Source organism: Dioscorea cayenensis, chromosome 5, assembly GCF_009730915.1.
Source record: "Dioscorea cayenensis subsp. rotundata cultivar TDr96_F1 chromosome 5, TDr96_F1_v2_PseudoChromosome.rev07_lg8_w22 25.fasta, whole genome shotgun sequence".
Lineage (NCBI taxonomy): Eukaryota > Viridiplantae > Streptophyta > Magnoliopsida > Dioscoreales > Dioscoreaceae > Dioscorea > Dioscorea cayenensis.
Window position 1 is genome coordinate 22,664,675 of NC_052475.1, and position 26,312 is coordinate 22,690,986.

The 26,312-nt window shown below is 32.2% G+C and overlaps 2 protein-coding genes across 2 annotated transcripts; both read right to left on the bottom strand.

Annotated features, from left to right (window-relative positions):
* Positions 1 to 552: 552 nt before the first annotated feature.
* On the bottom strand, positions 553 to 3,562 carry LOC120262473 (protein DJ-1 homolog B-like). The gene is given in 8 exon segments (XM_039270595.1): positions 553 to 847; positions 849 to 971; positions 1,072 to 1,212; positions 1,290 to 1,490; positions 1,913 to 1,993; positions 2,644 to 2,826; positions 2,956 to 3,105; positions 3,195 to 3,562. Coding segments are annotated over 8 exon segments (1,305 nt in total). The 5' UTR covers positions 3,543 to 3,562; the 3' UTR covers positions 553 to 769.
* Positions 3,563 to 4,128: 566 nt separating this feature from the next.
* LOC120262203 (probable beta-1,3-galactosyltransferase 14) lies at positions 4,129 to 8,429 on the bottom strand. The gene is given in 8 exon segments (XM_039270278.1): positions 4,129 to 4,480; positions 4,482 to 4,522; positions 5,437 to 5,579; positions 6,417 to 6,530; positions 7,241 to 7,340; positions 7,411 to 7,493; positions 7,586 to 7,738; positions 8,007 to 8,429. Coding segments are annotated over 8 exon segments (1,038 nt in total). The 5' UTR covers positions 8,366 to 8,429; the 3' UTR covers positions 4,129 to 4,435.
* Positions 8,430 to 26,312: the final 17,883 nt, after the last annotated feature.

Below are 26,312 nucleotides of genomic sequence, written 5' to 3' on the forward strand. Positions count from 1 at the left end.
TTATTATTAAATTTTACAAAAGTGTTTTATTTATGGTATGAAAATTATTGTTTTTTTAATAATTAACTCATATAATCTGGTAATTTCTGCCAGATATTATTGCTATTTAAATAAAAGATTAAAAAACTTTCAATTCTCCGCCCTCGTCGACCACTTAAACATAAGTGATTTATCCGCTTTATAAAAATAAATAAAAATAAAATAATCTTTACTAATAAGTTTGAAAATGTCTTATATTATTTACTGGTTTATTAATTATAAAATGATCTATTTATGTATGATATAATTGACCTCTTTTAATATTTTCTAAGAAGAATCATTAGAAATTTTATTCAAAAATCTTCTTCATTTTTTTTTTTTTTGTTGGTTCGGCTTGGGTAAGGCAAATCTTTTATGTAAAGGTGAATATCGCCTAGCTTAACTATGACAGTATATTAAGCCTCTCACAGTATTCAACTAATGGCTTCGTTTAATCTGGGTTAATAAGTTATTACTCACTAAAATATTTTGTATTAACTATATAAATTATATGTGCGTGTGTGTATATATATATATAGAAACTATTGTAAAAATTTACAAGCCAAAAAAGCGTTTAACAACTCAAGGATCTCTTCTTCAGAAGAAGACGACTAAATTATTAGAAAGCCTTCTCCAGCATGCTGCACTCACACCACAGAAAATTGCTCTTATGGTTTATACATAAGTAACCAAGTAAAAACATAAGAACCAGGAGAGCCTTCCCACAGTATTTTCAGCATGGCACAAACACTCATATGAAGACTAGACTCTTTGCAAGGGATAGAGCTTTCTCACGACCAAATAGCTTCTCGACAATGGCCAGTGCAAACTTCCATCGATGTCCCCGGGCCTCTACTTGTGACCAAGTTCCCATCAACCACAACCCTGTTCTCACATGCACTTTGATCTGAAAGTTTGTTGCACATTGCTGGGAATGCTGTTGCCTTCTTGCCCTGCATTGATCATATTGTGTGGCCTTTCAGATCTTGTTTGAGGTCACAAATATTGTGATTTGTTCATATAATTCTACTGGTTACAAGAGTGGGTTAGTACCTTCAGCAAGCCATGGGGCTCGAGAACTAGAGCAGGAGAAGCACAAACAGCAGCATAGAGTTTGTTTGCTTCTGCCTGCTTTTTTAGCAGGCCTACTAGCTTTTCTGAATTTGAAAATGCCTGGGCACCACCTAGCCCACCCTGTGCAAAGAAAGGATTATGGATTACACAAGTGTCTTGGAATAAAACAGTGTTTACGATGAAAATAATTCACTTACTGGCAAAACAATAAGGTCAAATTCAATCTTTAATGCCTCATCTAGGAGCATATCAGCTACCAGCTTAACTTTCCTAGAGGCGATGATTTCTAATTTATCTTCGATTGAAGCCACAATAACATCAGCATTAGCTCTGCGTAGGATGTCAATGATCATAACAGCTTCCATCTCCTCTGTACCATTGGCAATTGGAACAAGTATCTGTAATCGGACATAATTCAGAAGTTGATAGTGTAAATAAAACTAGAATGTAAAATTTCTAATAAAAGTTTAATTGAGAGAAGCCTGCTGCGTAGGAAGTGAATTGACGGCAGGTGGTAGCATATATCAGGTTAACAATATAGATTGCATGTCATCCTCTAATATAACCTTATGTCATAATGATTAAAAAAATAAAAGAACACATGAAAACTAACCCACTAAAAGACCCGTTAATGCCATTACCACAAGGATAAAAAGAGAACCTTAACATACAAGATCCAACACAATTAACCAAGAAAAAAAAACACAATCAAAGTAATAAGAAGCTTCGGAAAGAGCAGAAAGGAAGTATGATTAATGGTTAGGCAGGAATAAGCATACCAGCATCACCTTACAAATCATGGTGCAGATTTAAACCTTACCCGAGGAGTTTTGTTGCATTTCCATTCTACAGGATTAAACTCAGCCATAGTAAACTCTGCCCCATGATTAGGACGCATGACCTACAAACAAATATCCAAAAGTAAAGAACTGTGGCTCACAAGCATAAATGATGAATTTTGAAAAAGATGTAGAGTTCAACATCTTAATTTTGCTTAATAAAAATTAATAAATTATGGCTCCAAAAGCAAGCAACTTGATTTTCTCTACTACATAATATAAGCAAACTACACACACAAACAAAACATAGATTGATTAGCCATCTAGCTGAAGAATTTTCAAAGATCAAATAGGCATCAAAAAAGAAATCAGAATCTATTTGCAATGAATAGAGGGAGTTCTTTATTTATCAAGTTCACCTCTACTTCAATGTTCCAGATCACTGTAAGTATTTTGCCTATCATCACCATGTAAATCACTATTTTATAGTAAGAACTACGTTAAGCAAGAAATTGCTATGATCACAAAAAGAAGCTGTATATATATATATATATATACTTTTTATTAATCAGGCTTGGATCATTCTTAATGTTCTAAAGTCACTGATAGTATTCTGTTCATATGCATCATGAATGTCACATTTTCTGGTAACAGAACCACTTAAAAGCAAGTAATTGATAAGATCAACAATGAAGAATTTGTATAAACAGTTAAACACATAAGAACGCAGAAAGAAAAAATAAAGAGCATGGAATGTAAATTAGTAAATTACCAAAGGGCCAGCAACTTCATCAGCCTTATCTTTTCCATACAACTGTTCCACCAAAGCAACAGAAAACTCCATGGTGGTGCCTGCCCCTTGACTCGTTACAGCCCGTCCATCCAGTGCCACCCTTGAATTCACTGTGATCGCATCGGAAGGCAATTTATCCATCATTGCTGGATAACAAGTAACCTACAAAGAAAAGAAGAAAGCCATCAACTTTAAAAGAAAAAATCACAATAACTTCGAAGAGCAAAAGCAAAGGAGCCAAATTAGGGATCCATCCACAACATAAAAAGCGAAATTATGATCAAATCTCACTTTCAATCCCTTCAGCAAACCCCAAGACCCCAACGCCACAGCCGGCGCCGCACAAACCGCAGCATAGAGCCTTCCATTCTCGACATGCTTCTTCACCAAACTCTCCAAAACCCCACAATCCCTGAAATTCGCCGACCCAGGCATCCCACCCTGAAAATCAATGAAATAGAAATCCATCAAGAAGAAAACTGAACCCATGATAATCGAAGAACCAAAACGTAGCTACAAGAAGCCCATACAGGAAGAGAAATAAGATCGAACGATTGATCCTTGCAATCGGATACGAGGGCATCAGCGACAAGCTTGACACCCCAGCAAGCATCAACGCCGTGGTCATTCCCGACGGACGCCACGACAACTTCAGCGCCGGAGCGACGGAGGACGTCGATGGTGATGACGGCTTCCATAGGCTCAGTGCCATTGGCGATGGGAACAAGGACCTTCTTCACAGAAGAAGCCATTGGAGAGGAGCTCGCGGACCGAGGAGTGAAGAAGAAGAGGGTTTTGGGGGGCTTGGCTGGGAATCGGAGAACTAAGGTTGGCGTGAAGAAGCTCTTGAGAAGCGGGGAAAGAGGACGCGTGGCCATTCGATGTTTCCAGACTTCAGTGCGCATTCGTAAATTTTATTTTATTTTAAAATAATTTTTATTAATTTTAAAATTTTACGAGCATAAATTTTTAGAATATTTTGTTTTTTTTTATAAGCATTTTCATGAAATTGTTACACTAGAAAGTGTCTAGTGAATGAAAAAGTTCTCTTAAAAAAATTAAAATTAAAAAAATAGTATGGACTCTGTTTTAGCCTTATTTTAAACTAAACATTAAGTGATAAATTGAGTTTTTTTTTTTTTTTTACAAATAGACGACAAACACCCCCATTTAAGGGTAAGTCAGAAACAACATCAACCCACATACCCTCACCTTGTGTGGACATGAAATTAAGTCTTTCCCGAAACGAACACCTTACGCAAGGGACCCAGTACCAATTGACCCAAAAATCGTTGGTTAATAAATCGAGTTTTGCACTGGTTCATATAACAGAATTTATTAAAAAACCTAAACTTTTAAACACTACTTTTGAGGACTAAAATGACTCCATTTTATTTTGAAAACCAAATTCATCAAAGCAAGCAAACAGCAAACTAGAGCTTGATCCTCATGAACTCAGGCAAGTAATTAAGAACTAATCAGCTTATGAATCAGACAACAACAACCACAATTATTCTTTCTTTCTGTAATAAAAGTATCAAAAATAATCCACTACTAACTCACTAACTGAAACTTCATGAGGTCCAGAATTCAAGTTCCCTCATTCAAGTGGAATTCCCTGTAAGGAGTTAGAAACTGTTGTTGAACTTGAACAAATTTCTCTTTGGTGTAGTAACAGCAACTTTGGCTTGGGGGTTTACAGCCCTGACACAAACTAAACTTCACAAAGCTTGTTGAATCTTTCGGATTAATCGAGATTCGATTCTGTCTATCAGGAACCAGAAACTGTTGTTGGACTTCTCGAACAAATTTCTCTTTTGGTGTAGTAAGAGCAACTTCGCCTCTGGATTGCAGAGCCCTGGAACAAACACAATTAGAAAAAGGCTGCTCAAAACTTTTTGGTTCAATAAGTTTGTAATGGAAATCTATATCCAAAAGCAGTTCCAGTGATTAAGAAGAAAATTTCATGCAGGAGGCTACTACACAGTTCATGCACAATTCTGGCCATTAGAAGAACGCTACTACACAGAGAAGGCTACCAGTGAATAGCCTCTGAGTATAATACAATTCCAGTTGTAATTAATTCCTTCAACTAGAGAGTAAAAAGGTTCTTATTGAAAGTAATTTTACGGAAATGCTATCAGTTGGGGACTTAAAAATAGGATCACCAAATAGAAAAACTATAACAACCATGATGATCGCTACCCGATGAAAAATTTCTATATACCCAAAATATAGATGACTTTGAAAACAACAATGTGAGAAACTCATCTTGACTCATCTAAATGAAGAGTTCACATGATTTATGTTAAATCATACATGTTCAAACACAGGGATCAAATTTCAATAGATTATTGCAGCATTGTTCATTTTGGGTGCACCTATTGAAGAGGCAAAGAACTTTAAAAATTTTTTTCAATTTATTTTCAAGATGTTTTACAGATTGCAATTGCCATTTCGGCCTCCATAATGTTAATTCTCCATCAAAATGTTTCAAATACAATGCTTTTCATAGAAGAAAATTATTCTGCTCCATCCAGTATCAATCTGTTGATAGATCAACATCTAAAACTACGGGGGAAAAATCTTCCAAGACAGCCTAATCTGACTAATTAAAACAAGCATAGACTCTATTTTTGCTAACATTATCAACTGCAGGTATCTGAAATATGGAAAAATAAAGTTATCTTGCTGATTGAGATGATTCATATAACAGTTTCATTCTCGACTTAAACCAAGCACCAGGTAAAAAAGACCCAGGTAAATAAAAACCTGAACATTGTGGAATATCCCAAACAGCAATTGATGATGGTGTGCAATCAGGCTCGCAGAGAGCATGGTTGTGCTCATGGTTGACATTCATTGCGAGCATCCAAGCTCCTATGGTAACATCTTCATTGCTGAACATTCGGAAGCTGCAACAGATAAATCAGAGTGATGTTTGACACCTGAAGACCAACCAAAATTTCACTCAAGAACTTATAATTCAAAAATCTAAAAACAAGGCAAATCAATGGATAATCATACACATTTAGTCTTCCATAAAAAAGAAATAAGAGATCCAACAATTATAAAAAAAATGTCAAACATTTTCCATAACTAAATTATTCATTGGTTCTAAAGTAAACCTTTTTATATCATACAACAAAAATAAAACTTAAGGGAAAAAAAGGAGAAAAAAAGCCTCAACAGCTTTGTTTTATTTGGGCATCATTCATTTTGTGCGGGTTCATGATCTTGGTAAATAACTCCATAGACACTTATATACTCTCTAAACTGATGACTATGCTAACTTGTAAGTATCAAGTATAATTGATTTTTTTTTTTTTGGTTAAAAAATTCCACATTAATTAAAACTGAAAAAAGAGTAAAAAACAAAGTACAGACGGCATAGTCCATTAGCAGTGGATAGCAGAAGAAAGTTAGACACAAAAAATAGGAAAAGAAGAAATGGGATGTGCTCCTTGAGGTAACACTGGGCATATAATTGATATATGAAATGATGGTTTGGAAAGAATAAATCAGAGGAGAGAAACAAGTAGATGTTTTCCAACAAATCTTATCAAAAATACTTATGATGTAATGCAAAGAACCAAAATGAAATAAACATCCAAAATCATTTTTGGAACGAATCCAAGAAGATGTCAGAGGAAAAAAAAACATAAATTATATTTGTTTTTGAGATAGTGGCCGCTAGTTTTATGGTGCAAAGCATTATAATTACATATGGAATCAAAACCCAATTTACTTACCTGCTATTTCTTAGAGCCACCAAGCTTGCAACAACATCTGTGGAAAGGGCATATAGGGGACCATACGCATGTAAAAAGTACTCCTTCCCAAGCAAATATGATAGAGGTTCATACCTGTACAATAACACCAAATATAAACTTTCAAAGTTAAGATGCACAAGAAAGAAGCAACAACACTAGTGTGGATCCCGTTCAATTAAAAGCCTATCAAAAACAGCAATGGCAAATTAAAGAGATGGGTGTAAAAGTGTGCTCTAAGATCTGTGATTGTGTGTGTTAGCATCCCGGCTTCAGGCCAATTATGTAGTGAGAATATTGAGATTAGATCATGTAATGATTATTGTAGAAATGTTTGCGTGTAGATCATCTTAAGCAGTCTCCCATGCTCAGTCATCCTTCTACCTTCATGCACAACTTTCTAGAAACTCTTTTCCCTTCCAAAAGAGAAGTTTCAAGCTTGATTAAAAATGAATATTGGGTCTGATCCATGTTATTCTCTTTTCTAGTATCAATACTTTTTTGGACACATAAATTCCCAAGGGCCAACAATAGCATTCCATGAAACCACTTGAAGGTAAGCTCCCTGCAAGAATAATATCATGGATGATGGATAAAAATTACTTAATCATGCATATGAAGGTCTCTTAGCATCAAATTCGATCCCGACTACTGAATGAAAACTCTGATTATCTTACAACTTTGAGTTTATGATCTCCATCGATGCTATTACTAAAAGCTTAACATGTTTTTTGGATTATTTACATCTAGCAGCACATGACAATAAAACCATTTTAACATCAAAGCATTACAAAACCATGACTGACCATTTTAATTTCGGATCAGTGAATACAGGACCTTTCTTCAAGCATCCGAGGTAAGTCTGAGGGTGAGAACGCTCTTTAGCCAAAAGTAATGAAAGGCGATCTGACAGCAAAGGGAAAGGCATTCAGAAACAAATAGTATCCAAGTACAGGAACTCCAAGCGAAATATTACCTGGTCGTAGATAAATGTCATCATCTGCTTTCACATAAAAATCAGCATCAAACAATGCATATGCCGCTTTGAAGAATGCTAAGCTAAAGAACAAGATCAGATTAGAATATTAGAACTCTTAATATACTATCACCCATGAAGTGCATTACTTCCACAAGTATCACAACCTGCTTACGTTTTGTATGGGAGATTGCTGTATTGTTCCTCGATGTCTAATAGCATGAAGTCATCATATTCTTGAACTTCTTTTTGAAGAGCAGTCATTTTTCTTTCATCATTGGTTTTGCCAATGACGAATCTGAAAGCCAAACCAGTTTCTTCTTCCAAACTACAGAGCCATGAAAATATGCCCAAAAAGTTAAAAAAAGGAAGCTTTCTCAATCCACATGGAAATCAAGCAAAGAAATTGAACAAAATCTAACAGAAAACCCAGTGCGAATTCAATACCTACTCCAGAATCCAACTAACAACACATCAAACCCACCCTCACCAAATCCTAAAAAGCCTAACTTGCATGCCAATAAAGCAACAAACGAGCAAGAATTACCAGAAAAAGGTAGGGAAAAAAACAGCAAAAGGAAGTAATTTAGACTAACCGAATAAGGCCCTGGCGATCAGAAGGAAACCAAGTTTTCCGGAGAGATCTCCGCCTCCCAGTGGACCTGAATCCTGTCTGGATTCCGACGAAGCCCAACACCTTATGCCGCTCCAGCGATCCACCTCCAAATCCACCGGCCCCATCGCCTCGATCCCATGCCACAGATACAGAGGTCGGTTTGAAATCACTGCATTCCCTGCTAAAAATCAGAGGTCTGGAGACGGAAAGGGATCCGACGAGGAAGCCAGCAACACCGAAGAGGAGGAAGGTGGCGTAGAACCCAAAGAAGGAGGAGAAGAAGCGGCGAAGACGAGAGGGCAGTGGGTGGGAACGGAAGACCTTGGGCGACGTCGGCATGGCGATCGGAGAACGCGAAGTGGCGATGGAGAACGGAAGGTCGGCGTTGTATAATTGTTTATTACTTAGAAGTCCCTACAGTACATTTTTTTAAAGTCCCTCTTAAGTTTTTTAAATTCCTCGCAAGTCCCTGGAACCGGAAAGATTTTTATAAAAACAGGAAATGAAAGTACTAGAATTTGTATAATTTACTTTTTTTTTTAATATATAATATTAAGATATAAATCAAATTCTTAATTATTCTCAAGTCTCAACAATGCCATAGTACCCTTTTTTTAATTTAAATCTCCATTTTTTAATATTTTCTTTCTTTGTTTTCTTCGGATCTAACCACAACTACTTTTTTATAATTTAAAAAATAATAATAATTTTAAAAATCTTAGGATGGTGTGGATTTCCCGCATCCTCCGCCAAAAGTCATATCGATATAAAATATGATGGCATTTCGATAAATGATGTGTTTTTTTTGGATGACATGGCAAGTCCATATTTATTTTTTATTTTTTTTAAATAAAATAGATAAATCATAAATTTATTAAAAAAATAGAAGAACAGATAGTATCAAGTACATAAGGAAAATAAACCGAACTGGCAAACAACAATAAGAGAAGCTGGTATCCTCATTAGGGATGAAAATAACAGTAAACAGAACTAGAAAAAAAACATTAATGAAGAAGAGGGAAAAAATAATGAGCTGGCGAAGTCAACCATCTGGAGACAAAGGTCTGTCCAACAACAAGTTCATATTTATATATATAATTTATTTAAATAGCCTCAACGTGACTAATCTAATATTTATATCAGACATGTTTTACTAAAATTTCTCGAGTGCCCTGTCAAAATAAATTCCCCATATTTTATTCAAAATTAAATATATTTTCAATCCGTGATTTTTGTCCTAGTCTTGGCGGGTGGTTGTTGGAACTGTCACTGTGTCACATTAGCTTGGAAGTGCAGCAATAAAAATTTGATAAATGCCACATTTTCTCTTGTGTCCTAGAAAATAACATCAACGTGCCAAAGTGGTTAGCTTTGGTCCAGCAAATTTAATTAAAACAATAAATAATTAATTATAAAATAATTGTTACTTTCATTTAAATTTGAGTAAGGTCTAGTGAAGAAAGGTGAGAATTTCAACCATGGTTGGATCATTCAAATCCCAACATCTTTCGCCCATTAAAAAAACTTTCCAATATTGCTATTCTATATAATTTAAATAAAATCAAATTTTTATATATTCTACACACACTTTTTTAATTCTTATTTCTTTAATATTCTCATGGTTGTATAATTGTAATTATGATATTTTTAAAACCAAACTATTCTATATAATTTACTTAACATCAAATTTTTATATCATCAGCCCCTATATTTTCATTTTTATTTTGATTTTCCTTTTTTATCTATTGAGATGTAATTCATAATTATTTGGTCATCTTCTTTAGCTATTTCAATTTTTTGGCCTTAGTTGTTGAGTCTATTTTTTTAACTAATAATTTTTTTAATGACTCTTTTTTTCACTTTTAGCAATTCACTCGATTAGTCTCGTCCATTCAATTTTTATTTTTAATTATTAATATTTAACTTTAACTTTGTTTTCATTTCTATTTGTTTAACTTTTTTTAAATTGTTTAATCAATATTTTTAATTGTTTACTTTTCATTTTTTTATTTGTTTAGCTTTTTCAAAAAAAAATATAAGTGCAGTAAGAATTAAAAAAAAGAATAAAAAAAATTATAACCATGAAAAAGATTGACAAGGTAATTACAGAGATTGAAGAGCCATTTAGCAGTAAATAAAATATATTTCATTTTCCCCAAATATATAAGATGTTATTACTTATTTTTCAGTCCCATAAAATTAAAAATTAAAAATTAAAAAGTTATTTTCAGGGAAAGAAAGATGATATGGAATGTTTGACGTAAGTTGATAATGATGTGATGATGCCATGCCACCATCTTGGACTGGTCATTGCTATGCAAAATCTTATCTCAGCCGTCCATCACTCATTGGCTATGATTTTTTTATCATTTAATTCCATGAGAGCACAATATCCATAAAGTCTCAATGTTTCATTGCTCGCCCCTTGACTCTCACTCCAATAGTCAAACTTTAGTCTTTGACCAATAAATTTACATTGACCATTGACCATTGATCATTGACCAGTCAAGCTTCACCAAATAGTAAAATAAAACCAGTGAATATATAATTCAATTTTGATGATATTCATTGCCATCTTTGGTTGATTTTTTCAATATAAAAAAAGATGCTGATGCACTACTCCCTTTTAAACCACATGTTGTTTCTTTCCAACTTCTCCGAAAAATGTTATTTTTTTTATTTTTAATAGGAAATATAAATAATTCGTAATTCGTATTCCCTTCTTTGAGTTCTTTCATAAACTAATTAGTCATTAGATATCATCCAATTATTAGTATTTTAATCTTCTTCCTACTTAGAAATTGACAATTTTAATTTGACTTAACAATTATATATATATATATATATATATATATATATACAAGTCATTGGACTTTCATGGCAATCTTAACCCAAAAGATTGGGGATTTTCTCATTTTCATTTATCCCAACTTATTCATTTTATGTTTTTGTAATGAATAGATTAGTGTGTGACTAAAAATATTCTTTGATATACAGCTTTGCTCCACTTGAATTCCAACAATCAGTATTAAAATAAGTTCACTTAATCCCATTAATTAATCAGCTGTTTTGATGACTTTTGAAAATTAATCTTACTTTAATACAAAAAAACTACTATGATAAGTAAAGAGCAAGACTCAAATTATAAACAAAAATATTAAATGGTAGATGAAAGTCATTCAAAGCACCCAACATAATGAAACATCAATGGAACTCTAGAACTTTCATATAATATAGGTGCATCCAATTATTTAATTACTTTGTTGTTAATAAAAAAATAAAAAATAACCCTAATCCAATACAAAACTATCTTGATAATTCAAAGAAGAGTCACGACAAATGTAACTGGTAAAGTTGTGATCTTTTCAATCCTTTTTAGGCACCACTTAATTTTTTTTTTTCTTTTGGCACCTCCTATCTTATATCTCAACAACTCGACCTTTTTTTTTTATCTCTGTAAAGTGATCTAATTATATTTCAAAGTTGACAACAACCTCTTTTTTATATTTCATCGCTTCTCTTGGTTATGTGTCTATTCGCTATTTGTATTTTTCTTCTTTTTAATATATTACAATGGTTTATTTTTAAAAAAATAAATAAATAAAACCAACTGAGAGACAAAACTCAAATTATTACATATATCAGTGAGCAAGCACCAACAAGTACAACCATATTTACACACACTTTATAAGGAAGAAAACATAGAAACAAAATGAAACACACAACTTTTTTATAAGGTGTTTCAATCTAATTAATTCAAACCAAACCCTACTTCAACACAAATAAACTCATTTTATAATTCACACTCAAAACTCAAATTTTGTATGAGCAAAAAGTATGCATAAAAGAAAGTTCAAAGTCCTTCAAAGCAGTAGATTACATCTCATTGAGCAAACACCAAGATTTATATGTGTATATATATATATTTCAACTTTGAAAAAGATCATATACATATATTTCATTATCTTGGAAACATGAAACAAAATTAAAATCTCCATGCATGAAGATCATCTAAAATTTATATATATGATCTATATATACAAGTGAACCTTAAAACCAGCTAATATTCATCATCATCATCATCATCCATATAATTAATCATTGATCAAGATTCAAGCAAAGCAAGACCACAGCTCATACATTTTCTCAAGAGGAGTTGTCTCCAAGAAACACTTATCCTCAAATTCCTCAAGAACAAAATTAGGCTTGATTAACAAATGCTCACCAATATTCCAAACTTGTTCTTGTTCTTCATTATAATCACCAGCAACATGATCTTGATCAACCACTTGCCTTTTTTCTCCTTTCACCACGGCCGGTCTTATCGGTAACGGCACCGTCTCTTCGGCCGCCATTGAGTCTTTTCCGGTGAGGCTTTGCACAACAGACTTGAAGTCCAGGGCATCTGTCTTCACAAACCTTGTCACTATCACCTTCACCTTCACAGGATTAATTCTAGCTCTCTTTGAAGGCATGTTCAAGAACTCAAACAAGTCAAAGATATGAAGGAGTATATAGGTGCAGTAACACTCGCTAGATATATATATATATATATAGATAGATAAAGGGCTTCACTTTTGTGTTTCAAACTTTCAATGCTCTCTTTCTGATTTCCTTATGTTTCTTGTCTTGAAAATGGTTGGAAGGTTTTTGATGGTTTATATAGAGAAAGAAGAGAGATGGATAAAACTGAAAGAATGGTCAAGGAATGCAAGCTGTATGGAACTGTCAAAGCTCGTGCCAATTGGAAAAGAGGCAAGTCAAGAGAAAGTGGACAAAAAGGTCATTGTTGCCCGTTTATGATGATTTTTTTTTCCTTTTTTTTAAAGGTTTTTATTTATGAGCTTGAGAAAGCTGGCTTTTTTAAAAAAAACAAAACAAAACAAAACAAAAAAATAATGCAAGTAGGTGAATCACTAAACCATGTTTCAATTCCTTGAATAAGTAGATTTATATTTAGGAGAATAGGTTGTATAAAAGAATAAAGATAGAGGATATGAAAATAAGCCAAAAATTAAAAATTAATCACACGTCTCTTCCATTCGAAAAAGTAATAATAGGAGGATTTGATCAATGTTGTGAAGAGAAGTTTTTGAATTCCTGAGATCCCATGCAGATGATGAGGGTGATCTTAAAGAGCAACAGAACTAATATGTGTTTAAGCTAATCCGGCTCTGCAGTTAGAGTGTTTATGTAGCATAGGGTGAAGCTCATAGTTAGGCTTTTTTTGGTTTCTTTGTCTGTGTTCGTTATTTATATGTCTCTCACTCCGTAAATCTTCCTTCCTCTTTTATGGTTTGTGTGATTTATCTTTCTAATTATGATGTCTTTATGTAATTTTTGTATATTTGTTGAAAGTTGTTCAAGATTTTTTTGGGAGTATGGCATGGGATTACTTCATCGTCATGTTGTTTGGTGCTCAGACATTGGTTCAAGGCATTTCCTCTGCCTTTTCCTACCCTAAAAAGCAAGGTCACTTGCGTCCTTGAACCAATAACCATTTTTTTTTGGCTAATTTTAATCACTAAAGTTTATCAACTTTATTTTTTAAAAAAATATATTGTTATTTCTATATATTTTTATTATTATTACTATTATTTTAAAGCAAGGAATTAGATTTTTGTGGCTGTGGACGCAAGCAGCTGGCTTTTGTTGAGCATGAGTTTTTAGTCATTGAAGATTCATTCAATGTTTATGAACTTGGCCATGCACCACCACCATGTGCCTCAAAACTATCATTTTCATAGTTTTAGGTTTCTTGATGATAAATATCTTTATGTGATCAATTTTCATTGAAAATGTCTAGCTAAGATGTTTATTGGATTTAAGCAAGCTTTATGTTTTAGTATATATTTCAATTATTGTTTTCCCACTTGTCCACTTTGACTGGTTAATTACCTTGACTTTAATCTTATGATCAGTATATTTGTTTCTAAGATAGTTTGGTAACTAGGATTTTAGAAATTAATTAGTGGTGTTTACGGTCATATAAGTTAAGTAAATATTATTAATTTACTTAAAAGACTACAGATTTTATAATTATGCACATGTGTTGAGAGTTATATATATATATATATATATATATATATTATACTTGTTTGGTTGGATGAAGGTAGAAATAAGTGTAGTTTCAATAATTGCATCATGTATCACCTACATTTTATAAATTTGATTAAATTGTTTAATTAGTACATTGCAAACTGTAAATTTGATATTTTTAAATATATATAAGTCTATGGTTTATATTTGGATGAGTTAGTAAGACGGAACTTCTTTATTCAACACAATCAAATCAAAAGTGGTTTTCTGACATTTAATTGATACATAAAATAAGACAAAATGATGATAATTAGATAAATCACCTCAATAGTCATGAATTTTTGCAAATATTCAAAAAGTGTTTTAAGCTTTATTAAAATAGAAAAAAAAAATGTGTTTTGAACTACATAGGAATTAATATTGCATGAAATTTTCAACATTTATACATAATCAGAGCATTGAACTTTCCTTTGAGTTTTTTTTGGAATAATAGACGACAAGCGCCCTTTTTTATGAATAGAAACAGTACTAAACAGTACTGGAACCCGGATGTACAGTATATGTATAGTATGAGAATAATATAAGAATCCAGGTTGAACAGTACGAGGAACAGTACTGTTGGGGGAGAGATTTGAACCCATAACCTCCCCCTTACACTTTGATGTCATACCATTGGGAGGAACAGAACTTTCCTTTGAGTTGCTTCAATAAAAGTGAATAAATGATAAAGATGACCATTTTGAGGCTGTGATTGCTCCACAATGCAGCAACTGCATGTACACGCTCTCTTGTGTGGCTTGATAACTTAACTCCATTTAATTTCTCCAATTTTTCTCCAAGTTTGATCCGAAGTTTCTAAAAGTTTGACCAAAAAAATAATTTCTTTTTTTAAAAAAAACACCATTGCCTTTGTTGAAAAACCATTATTGGTTAATTTTTTCAATGCACTTGTGAACACATGCATCTCAATATTGTTTTTCAAAATGCATGAATTCCTCTTTTAGATTCTTGTGAGTAGGTATGATCACACCATCAATAGATTTGTGGTTAGATTTTTTTTTTTTTTACAAAAACAATAAGAGTCACTGTCTTAATTTTACATTTTAATTGGACTTGTTTATATATAGTTAATCATCTAATAATAGAAGTGGAAAAAAATCTTATGATTTGTGCCCTTTGATTAGGTTACCTGAGTCAATGGATGAATAAGTTGGGTTACCTTCTAATAACATTCATTGTAAATCTATTTCTTCTGAATTTTAATTTCATTTAAACCAATGTATGACTAAATTGAGTCAATAATTAAGACACTTATTCAGTAATGTATATAATTAAAAAATTTAAATTATGATAACCACACTTTAATTTATTGGCATGGGCTAAATCCTCCAATCACTCAGATGCACGTGATATATTTAGAAAAAATCATGCACTTTTTTGACATGTAACTTGTCTATATTTGTCTAAAAAATTTTAATTATATAATGCTAAAATTGAATGTTTAGTTATTAGAAATATAAAACTAGTTTTAAAAAAGTTTTATATGGAGAACATTTTTGAATTTTTAAATATCTTCTACCAACTCTCTTTTCTGATAACATTTTCAATAAGTTTAACATTTATCATATATACGGATAGTTGAAAAATATAATTTTATTTTTTTTATAATAAATAAATAAATAAATAAGTAAAGTTTTCTCAAGTGTCATTTTCACCCTTCTTTTAATTGGACTGCATCCACCTGTAGTGAACTTCACTTTTTCATTCATTTCTTTTAACCTCCCTGTAATTTTTTTAATAAAATTATCATTTACCCATTTTTATAAAAAAAAATAATTATAATATTAAAGCTACCAGAATTACATACACTATATATTATAATAGATAAATATATATCATTTATATGTATCATTTTCTCCCTTTTTTACCCTTCATAGATAAGCAAAGAGAAGAAATGTCATCTTCACTTTTTAAGCCCTTGGAAACAATAATATATATATATATATATAAACAAATGATTTTGGGCTTAATCCCTGAATTCAATCTTGGCCCAAACAAGTCTAACAACATTGGGCTACGACCCAACCTTGACCAACTATTGGGCCCAACTTTTTTTTATTCTTCTATTCATATATTTATAATAATATTAAATACCTTTCAAGAAAATAGCATCTCTAGTTATTATTTATGATTGGTATAGTGCAAGAGATGTGACGGTGTGTCATGTGACAAGTTAGGCATGTTATCATATGTTGGTTGGTAGTTAAAGTGGTTGTAAAACAAAGCTTATAAATTTAATAATAAAAAGGATATATATATATATATATAAAAAGAAAAACACATGGGTTGGGCCAAGAATAACATGAATTATTAATATTTTTGTTGGTGGTTATGGCAGTTGGAAGGACCACTGCCCACACTCCACTGCCCTTTAAACTGCCATGCCAATTGAAACTAGTTTTTGTGAGGATAAATCAGTACATTCACAATCAAATTTTCGATATTCTTTTTTTTTAAAATGAAATTCTCATTTATATAGCTTGAGTTACATTATTGTGTTTTTTTTTGGGAGGAAAATCTGATTATTACTTTGCATGTTTATATTCATAAAGTGCATTTTCTTGTCAACTTTTTTTCATAATCAAAGAGCATGAATTTATTTTTTTTAAACCTTTTTTAAATTGTTCTTTTTATCCACTAGATATGAAAACCGAGGAGAATTTCAAAGATGAAAGCTCATTAAAAAATAAAGCAAATATATAAATTTAGTTGAAGTCCTGTTTCCAATTCTAAACCTTTGAATATAAGGATTTTTTTATTCATATATTCATAAAATTAAATCATTTCATGATAAAATGAAAAACATTAAAAGCGAAAGAGCAATAGTACAATAAAAGCCATAGCCGGCCATAACCAGTTGTGATTGATGCTCACTTTTTATGTACCTATTAAATACCCTCCCTCTCGTTCTGTCACTATATATACTTTATTTTTTTTCTAATATATTTGAAAGATTTATATTCATTTTTATCAAAAATAAAATAAAGTAAAAGTAGTAGCAATCAAAACCATAATTAGAGTAAATCACATGCTATATATATATATATGTATTATTTTTATATTAAAAAAATATTAATTCTTTTCATAAATCAAAATTTTTAATAGAGGAAAAATATATAATAGATGAAAAGAACTACTATCAAATAATTAGAACTGGAATTAAACACGCAAACTACAACATCAAAATAAAAATCGTCTTGAGTAAAATACACTCAAACCATTCTTATTATGCATCCATAACTTTCTACCTTATTTAAAAATAATTAACTAAAAATCTAACAAAATTATTTTAAAAAATAATTTAAAATAAATAAATAAATTTTACATTACAAAATAATGTATCCAAAAATTTAGGCAAAGGTTTAATAAGAGTGCAATTAAAACATTGTGGTAAAATGGAGTAGCCGACCAAAATGTGGGCAAAGGGTTGAACCGACATGAAAAGGACGAGAGCGAACGTGGATCCACGAGGCGATGACGTGGCCAAGACTATCTCTTGGGCCCCACCCGACAAGAGTGGCTCCCTGTCCAGCCACGTCAACTGTACTCACTCCTTGGTTTTTTTTTTCACTTAAAACCCTGTAACTTTTAAATTATCATATCTGCAAACATGTTCCTGTTGAACCTTAAAAATCAACATGCGCCTTGATGTTTGTCGGTTTGTGAAATAAAATAATATTTTTTTCATAGAGTTTATTTATTTATTTTTTTTTAAGAATAATGTATGAAATAAACCTTTTTTTCCCTTAGTTGTTATGAAAATATAGGCAATTTAGGGGGGTGTATTTGTGAAAAAAAAAGAAAAAAATAAGAAAAGAAAGGGTAACAAGGGCGCACATGGGGAGAAGATTGGACAGTGTGAGAGCCCGTGAAGTGAAATGAAAAATCGTGGAGGGACCCTTCCCAATGATGGTCTCATGTGATTCATTCTTGTCCAATTTGGCCTTCGTGGGCCCCATTGTTTTAAAAATAAATTATTATAATTTTGTATTTTATATATAATATATATATAGGAATTTATATCCTCCATAGACATCCAATTATCAACAATTAGATACAGATATTGATGAAAAATATTACTGTTATTATATTGTTTCAAATAGTGGTTAATGTGTGTTACTGTAGTAGCTACTGTTTATCAAATCTAACAATTGATAATGGACCTCCATAGATTTTTTTATCTATAGACGTACATAGAGGATTGGTTATATATATATATATATAACAATGAGGGACGTTCTTAAAACGTCTCCATATATTAAAAAAATATGTGAGAGAAAGTGCATGAGAGAGAGAAAACAATAACATAAGCAGCTGCTAATTAGGGTGTACTTGGTCTCCAAATGAGTAGTTAGGTTGGTGTATTGTTTTTTATTTCTGCACTTAACTTAACGGTTGTGGTTGATAAGAGTACTATGTAAATACCAGGTGTACTTGGTCTCCAAATGAGTAGTTAAGTTGGTGTAACAATAGTGATTAATTAGAGTACTATGTAAATATGATTGAACGGTATACTTTATATTCTACTTTTTACTGTACTCCTATTCCTAAACACAGTAAATCAATATAAAAATTACTGAATGCCATCCGTGGGATGAAAATCCAATGGTTAAGATTAATCTAGGGACATACCTAATAGATGTAGCCTCTCTCCTCTCTCTCTCTGTATATATATATAACTCAAGTTTATACACCAAGAGTCCCTTGATCTATTAATCCCGGGTCACTTACATAGATATATTAATAACATGCATATGTATGATCCTAACTTGTCAAGGGCACACCGCACACATTTGTAAATAATAAAAAAAACCAAGCACAAACATATACTTAAAAAAATTCATATAATTTTAATGTATAATCTAATAGTTAAAAAAAAACACTTCTAACCATCTCCGTTTATTGACATCTATCAAAAAGATAATATTAAATAAGAATACAAATTTTTTTCATCATTCGAAAGGTCGTCTTGTTTTTACTATTTAAATGTATTTAAAAATAAAATAAATAAAAATAGAAAAATATAATGAGTTAAAAACTTAATTACCAACCAAGTGGCTCATACTTTAATGATATTTAATCCCACAATAAAAATAAAAAAGGAAACATTAAATAATTTTAAATTTAAAACTGAATGAAAATAGTGATGGTGGTACAGATTTATAATTCAAATGTCACATCTTGATTATCCAACATATTAAAAAAAATAACTACTGATATAAAAATACAACTTATATCATAAATAAATTATTTTTATTAAAAAAATAACTTGAAACTAACACGGAATATTTTATAACATCAAAAGAATGGCAAATAATCCTCCCCCTAAAATAACATAATATAAGCATTTATTTTCATATGAAAAACAAAAATAAAAAAGAAATAAAAATATAAATATAAAACCAATAAAAACATCATGCAATCAACCCTCTGTCTCTTCTCAATTTTCAGATACAGAAACCCTGATATTTTTATCGCTCACACATGACTGCATAAGCCAAAAGACCAGGGCAAAAGTTTTGTACCATAGTTAATGAACGAACGCATGCATGCATGCATGTGATTAAATGAATACAAGAGCAGTGACGAAATAGAAATCTATCAAAAGCCAACGTCATAGACTCTATATATCTTTTGTCACTTCTAATAAACATATATATATATATATATGTTTATTAGAGGTGGATATATATATACAGGACAATTTATCTATATGCCTGCATCCACAGATTTGAAGCCCTGTGTGCCCATCATTTGGTGGCGTCCACATTTTTGCTTCTCCATGTGCATTGCCCAAGAATCATGCATATATCTCACTTCCTTTTGCACATGCAACCTTTATATATATATATATATATATATATATATATATAGATATAAATCTTATAATTTATTTGTAAAGTTAAGAACTTAAGAGCCAATATACCTCAAACCACAGTTGGGATAAATGAGTTTAATTAGCAAGTCAATAAGAATATTAAAATTGGATTGAATCTTAATTAATATATTTAGAGTATATTATAATATTTTGAGTCGGTAAAATGAGTGGAGTTAATTAACTAGTAAACCATATTTATAATAGCACTTGGTGTTGTTATTTAATTTATAATAATCATATAAAAAGAGAAGTTTTTCACTTGGTTTATAAACTGTTAGAATAATAGTTCTCTTGAGTTGTCTTTGTACTAGCATGATCCATGAAATAATGGACATGATTGACTGTGAATGAACCAAACAAGATGATGTTTTACTAAATCAAGTGAGCAGTCTTGTTTCTGCAAGACTGCAACGCTGTAGTGTTTGTTGAAATTCTGTGTATTATGATCAACGGTTGAAATTAAAGTTGTTTTGCATGCATGTGAGTTGAATGATATATCACTAAACGTGGCCATGGATGTCATAGCCATGACAGGACCATGCACGTGGCCTTGCCATGAACGAATGAGAGAAGAGAATCATTGACAAGAGGAGCTTAAGTGGTAGTAAATTAAGATATAAGTCGTAATTGCTATTATAACTTTTTTGTTGTTATTATGAGGAAAATCAACTACCATTCTGCTGGTGTGCAGATGGTATTATTATGATTCTCTCATACCTTCACATGTGTTTACATTAATATATATATATAATGTAGGCAAAATATATATCCCTATATGTAATTAACAAGTTCATGTATTTTTTTTTTATCAATAAAAAAGGGCAAGTTCCGTCACAAGGACAATTAGATACAAAGGTACATCAATTACTCTAGGAATTTATCATGTAGGGTAGATGAATATATAGACTAATAAAACATATCACATACATCCAAAATGATATATCGGAAACCATAATTTCACAATAATAAATTAGCTTTGCTATGTAACTTTGGAGAGTTGTAAAATACTGTTAGCCGGACAAGATCATGCACGATACGTGCATGTGTCTGTGACTTGCGCGCCAAGTAACCTCCAGAGATCACGTGCATGTACCCGTGACTTACGCACTCGGTAACCTCCGGATCCCGTGCATGCAGTGACTTTCGCACGTAGCTCGTGACGCGAGGTTGCAGTGCGTACATGCACGTGATCTCTGGAGGTTACTTGGCTCATAAGTCACAGACATATGCACGTACTTTACATGGTCTTGTTCGGCTAATAAATATCTCCTCTCACAGAAGATTCATGCTAGGTAAGACCTTGGTAAACAGTAAATAAACAGTATGCTATATATTGTGAACACATTAAACAATACATAAACAAATATTACTATAGTACGTGAATGTTGGGTTTTCACTCCGCGCCTGCCCATGCATGCCTAAGGACCTACCCACTTACACGAACCAAGTGTTGGCAGTTCTTGTATTTTGATATTGAGATTTTAATTTAAGTTAAGCTATATGAAAAAAATGAAATATTTCAAAAAAAATTTTAAGGATAAATATGAAAGAAACACTGAAACCACCAAAATGACAAGTGATATGGGTCAAACTAGCTAGGTCACTAAGTCAACATAAAAATTAAACACTAGTAACACTAGTTGTTTGATACGAGATTATCTCATGTTCTCTCTGATTAATAGGTGAGCAGAGAAAAACAAGAGTATACTTGTTTGTAAACATTAAAGCTTCTAGTATGTTAATTCTTTTTTGTATCAGGAACTGCATATAGCCAAAATAGAAACATAAAATCAATCTCATTAAAAATGGATATGGGTTAGTTAAAACTGCTATTGAAAATCTGATTATTTCACTCCAACCACATGTTTAAAAAAATTACTGAGGTATCCTGTATCTAGGGGTGCAAGTAATTTCTTTAAGGTAACCAGAACACATATAGTTTGAGAGGTGGGATATTTAGCAATCCCAAATATTTGATCAAAATAGTTTTATATGCTGTAAGAACAAAAAAACACTTCAAAAATAAATGATTTGACATCTCTAGAGTAGCATGACAAAGCAAAGCACGCATGTAGTTGTAGGCAAATCATTAATGTCACCTAAAATTTTTTAAAGTCCACATTTTATGTGTGAAATTGAAATAGTGAAATTGAGACTTGCATATTTATAATAAAGATAAGAATATTGATAAATGGTGTTATGCTTCACTTTCATATTAATAAATGATGGGAAGTTGATGTTATCATCTTATCAATATCAAGAGAGATTGTCTGAATCATCTTTGAGGCTTAGGCACAACATCATTAAAGTGTCATCCTTTGTAAAAGTCAGGATTGAATTGATATTTATAAACATATAGCCAAAATAGAAGAATTATAATGTACTCATTCAAGCATGCCTTATCCTTGAATTGCTTCCCTTGATTAAGACACTTTATTAATTAATATACAGATATATATATATATATATATATAAACAATGATGAACAATTCCAAATCCCTGAACCAACTGGCACACATTCATTGAATCAACAATTGGATAAACTCAAGTTCTCTTGTCCTTTAGAAGTACTAATGTCTTTGTCACTGATGTATATATGGCTTTCATAATTCATGTGTTGGAATGTGAACTTGTTTTTGTGATGGTTTGCAAATTAAAACTTTTCAAAACAAATAAATTTTAATAATACTAAACAAAAATTAAAACTTGCACAAATGAAATAGCCTTGTAAAAGAGATAGCGAACACGTCAATTTATGATATCTTTCCCCTATATGGATATTGAATTTTTATTTTTTTATTTATTTATTTTTTTAAGAAAGACTCATTACCACTAGTAAAAAATTAATGTGAATCAAACCCAACTTGACAAAAAGAATATATATATATATATGATCCCAAAAGTTGTTGATTGATGACAAGAAGAAGTTTATAGAGTTAGTGTTAAACATGAACTTGTCTGTTGACTTACATGTGATTGATAGGGAATCAGTGATGAAGAAAATTTTATATTTTCTGAAACATTATTTTATAAAAACATTATTTAATCCACACTATTGAGCAATCATATGAAAAGTTAGGCAGGGATTCTACAACATCTAACCAAATCTTAATATCTTTGTCGATTAAAAGAAAGCCACAAAATTTAACCTACAATTTGAATTCATTTTCCTTTTATTTCATTGAACCAAGAACATAATTAAATTTTTTTTTAAATGAATGAATCACGTTCATTAGAAAAAAAATAAATAGATATAAAATACCAGTCCTACAAGACTAAGGGAATACAACAAACAAGCACAAGCAACCATCAGGAGTGGGAGAAAAACAAAATAAAAGCAAACTAAAGATGAAAGAGACCTAAAAGAAAATGAGATCTTTTAATTACCTTCCCAACTAATCATAATAACATTAAAACTAGAAAATAATTATATCCACAAAATATAGAGAATAATATATATATATATATATATATATATGGACCAAATTTAGCAGTGAATATGAGGGCTACATGTACCTACCAATTAAGCAACTTGGTGGGCCCAGAAACTTGCTTCAAACTTCTCTATTTTTGTTTTATTATTAATTTTTTTAAATGCGGCGAAAACCAAGTTGATATTGACAAGTTTCAAAATCTCCAAAAGTATCTGAATATAAATAAAAATATTATGCCAGTGCTGTTAGTTAGTTAAATATTTATTTTCAACTACAACTTTCTATTCCTTCACATTTTATATCTTCTGTTTTTTAAGAGTAAAGTTTTGTTTTATAATTTATAAATCAAGTTGAGGTTAGAGGGCGTATGAAGACATAACATATAAAATAAATTATTTAGAACTTTTTATTATAATCAACCATTGTGAGAATAGAAAACAATTTGCAAGATAAAGGCTGAACAATAAACATGGGAAACAATAGAAAAACTTGAAAGATATAGACTTATCAAGGATGTTCAGTCACTTGCGCATGAAAAGTCTAAAGAGTATGAAACATAGCCACTACGACTTAGGTTTTGCTTTCCTTTTTTGAAATTTTTAAATGCTTATGCTAGCGGAGGCAAAGGTGTTTTAAAACTCAGGTTCTCGTATATGCTTCCCTTTTAACACATGATTTATTTATAAATTTTTAAAGTCCAAAGAAACAATCCACTAAAAGAGATTAAGAATGAATAGTACAAACACACTCTCTCACTCACAATGACAAAGAGAAATCATCTTAAGTTGCTCAATGCCCACTCTACTCAACCCTCACCAACGAGTCTCTCTCATGTGGCTCATCATAAATCTTCAAGCAAGGTATCTTATATAGACGCACCTACGTCCCAGTAGATCCTCCTCTTTCAGACTTCTCTACGGCTTCCTAACTTGGACAACTTCCAAAGTTATATGTTGCAACACCCAGTTGCAACACTGCAAACCTTTCTGAACATGACTGAGTCCTAGCCCAATTGCAAGCGAACTTGCGACGCCTTCAATCCTCCCGGTTCCTTCAGTCCGCTTCATAGCAATTGACTCGTCTCAAGCTCCTCTTGCATGTAACCGCTTATTTCCTCATGCCACTTCAGTCGCCCCTCTGCAAAGAGTCACACCCACCAAAGCACGAACAACCATCTCAGCAAAGATGGTTCCAAAAGATCTTCCGATCTTCTTTCTAAACTTGGTCCAAGTTTGGTATTCCCGTATAATTTTTCGTTTTAATAAAGAATATATTGTTACTAAACTTGGTCCAAGATGGTTCCAAGTTTGATCTCCTCTCATATCCAAGTTTAGTCCTTAATATATATCTTCCAAGCATGATCACAATCATCCATGCTTAGGTTTTCAAATCTTCAATCAAACATCAATCAATCTTCAATGATTAGTCTGCTTCAATAACTCTGTCCATAATTAGCGTTCTTACTATTTTATACTCCATGATGATCTTTTTTAAATAAAAAATAATTCCTCTCTTTTTAAAATAGACTTATTATAAAAGTAAGGAGTTTACTAAATATATGATTTATTATCCCAGATCTTACTAAAGATTGATAAAATCATACATAAGATAAAAGTTACCCTTATAGGTCAGATCCTTTTACCTTGATACTCCTAAAAATAACTATTCTATAAATTCTGGTTCCGCCACTAATTTTTTTTTTTAAAAAGGTGGATAAACCACTTCAATTAAACAAAAGAAGAGGCAGGATACAAATGGAGCGCAAGCTCCAACAGAAAGGCACAACAGAACACCACGAGAAATGGCATAAAACGTAACAGAAGAAACACCAAAACAACAACCACAAAATGAGGACCAACATGGGATCCTCAGTACCCCATCAGAAACAGACTAGCTCGTGAGATGTACTTGATCTGCTCCTGGAGGTGGATCGCCTCCAGTCTCCAGCACACTGATCCCAAGGGCCCCCGGACTCTGTCAAATCAATGCAATAGGATCCTCTATCATCGCACGAGCACCCTCGGGAACTGAAGAGAACCAGGACAACAACACACAATCAATTTTCAAAATGAGATCATGCATAGGCAAGCAATTGGCATTAAATAAACAATCATTTCTAGCAAGCCAAATATTCCACACAATTGCTTTAGTAACTAATTCCCCAACATCCCTAATGTTCGCTCGCATCGAAGTTCTCCAACCCAACAAATCTCCTGCAGTGACCCAGGAGAATCTGGTAGACGCAGAAGGCTCACAAAGTACACCCACACTTGTCTAGCAACCAAACATTGCAAGAAGAGATGATCCGCCATCTCAATTGCAGAGTTACACAGGACACAGGTAGCCGTCGAGAGGCGATTACAACTCCTATTGGCTAGAACATCCATAGAGAGGATCTTATTCGTCCAACCTAGCCAGTTAAACAAAATCAATTTCTTCGGGCATGGCTTCCTCCAGAAGAATCTTGCAATAGGACAACGTACGCCACCATCAATGAGAAAATTGTAGAAATATTTTACCGTGAAAGTTCCATTTCCGTTTAATCTCCATCTTTTTTTATCTCCTGACACCCCCGCATAATCCTTGAATCTTTCCCAGTAGCTCCGGCTATCCCCCTCCACAGAGAAAAGGGCCTAATCTAAAAGGTAGTGCAGCTCGTGAACCATACCATTGGGCTTGCCAGTCCTTCTAAATTCCTCCGGCCATATGAATATTGGTGCACGCCCAGCAAACCATCTGTCCTTCTAGAAGAGAGTCTCAGTACCTGAGATGACTTCATGTAGCACGCATCCCCTAAAAGCCGGTAGGCAGCTCAATACTCCTTTCCAAAAGAAAGAAATCTTACCTGCCTGCCTGGCGAACAAATTCCAGTGGA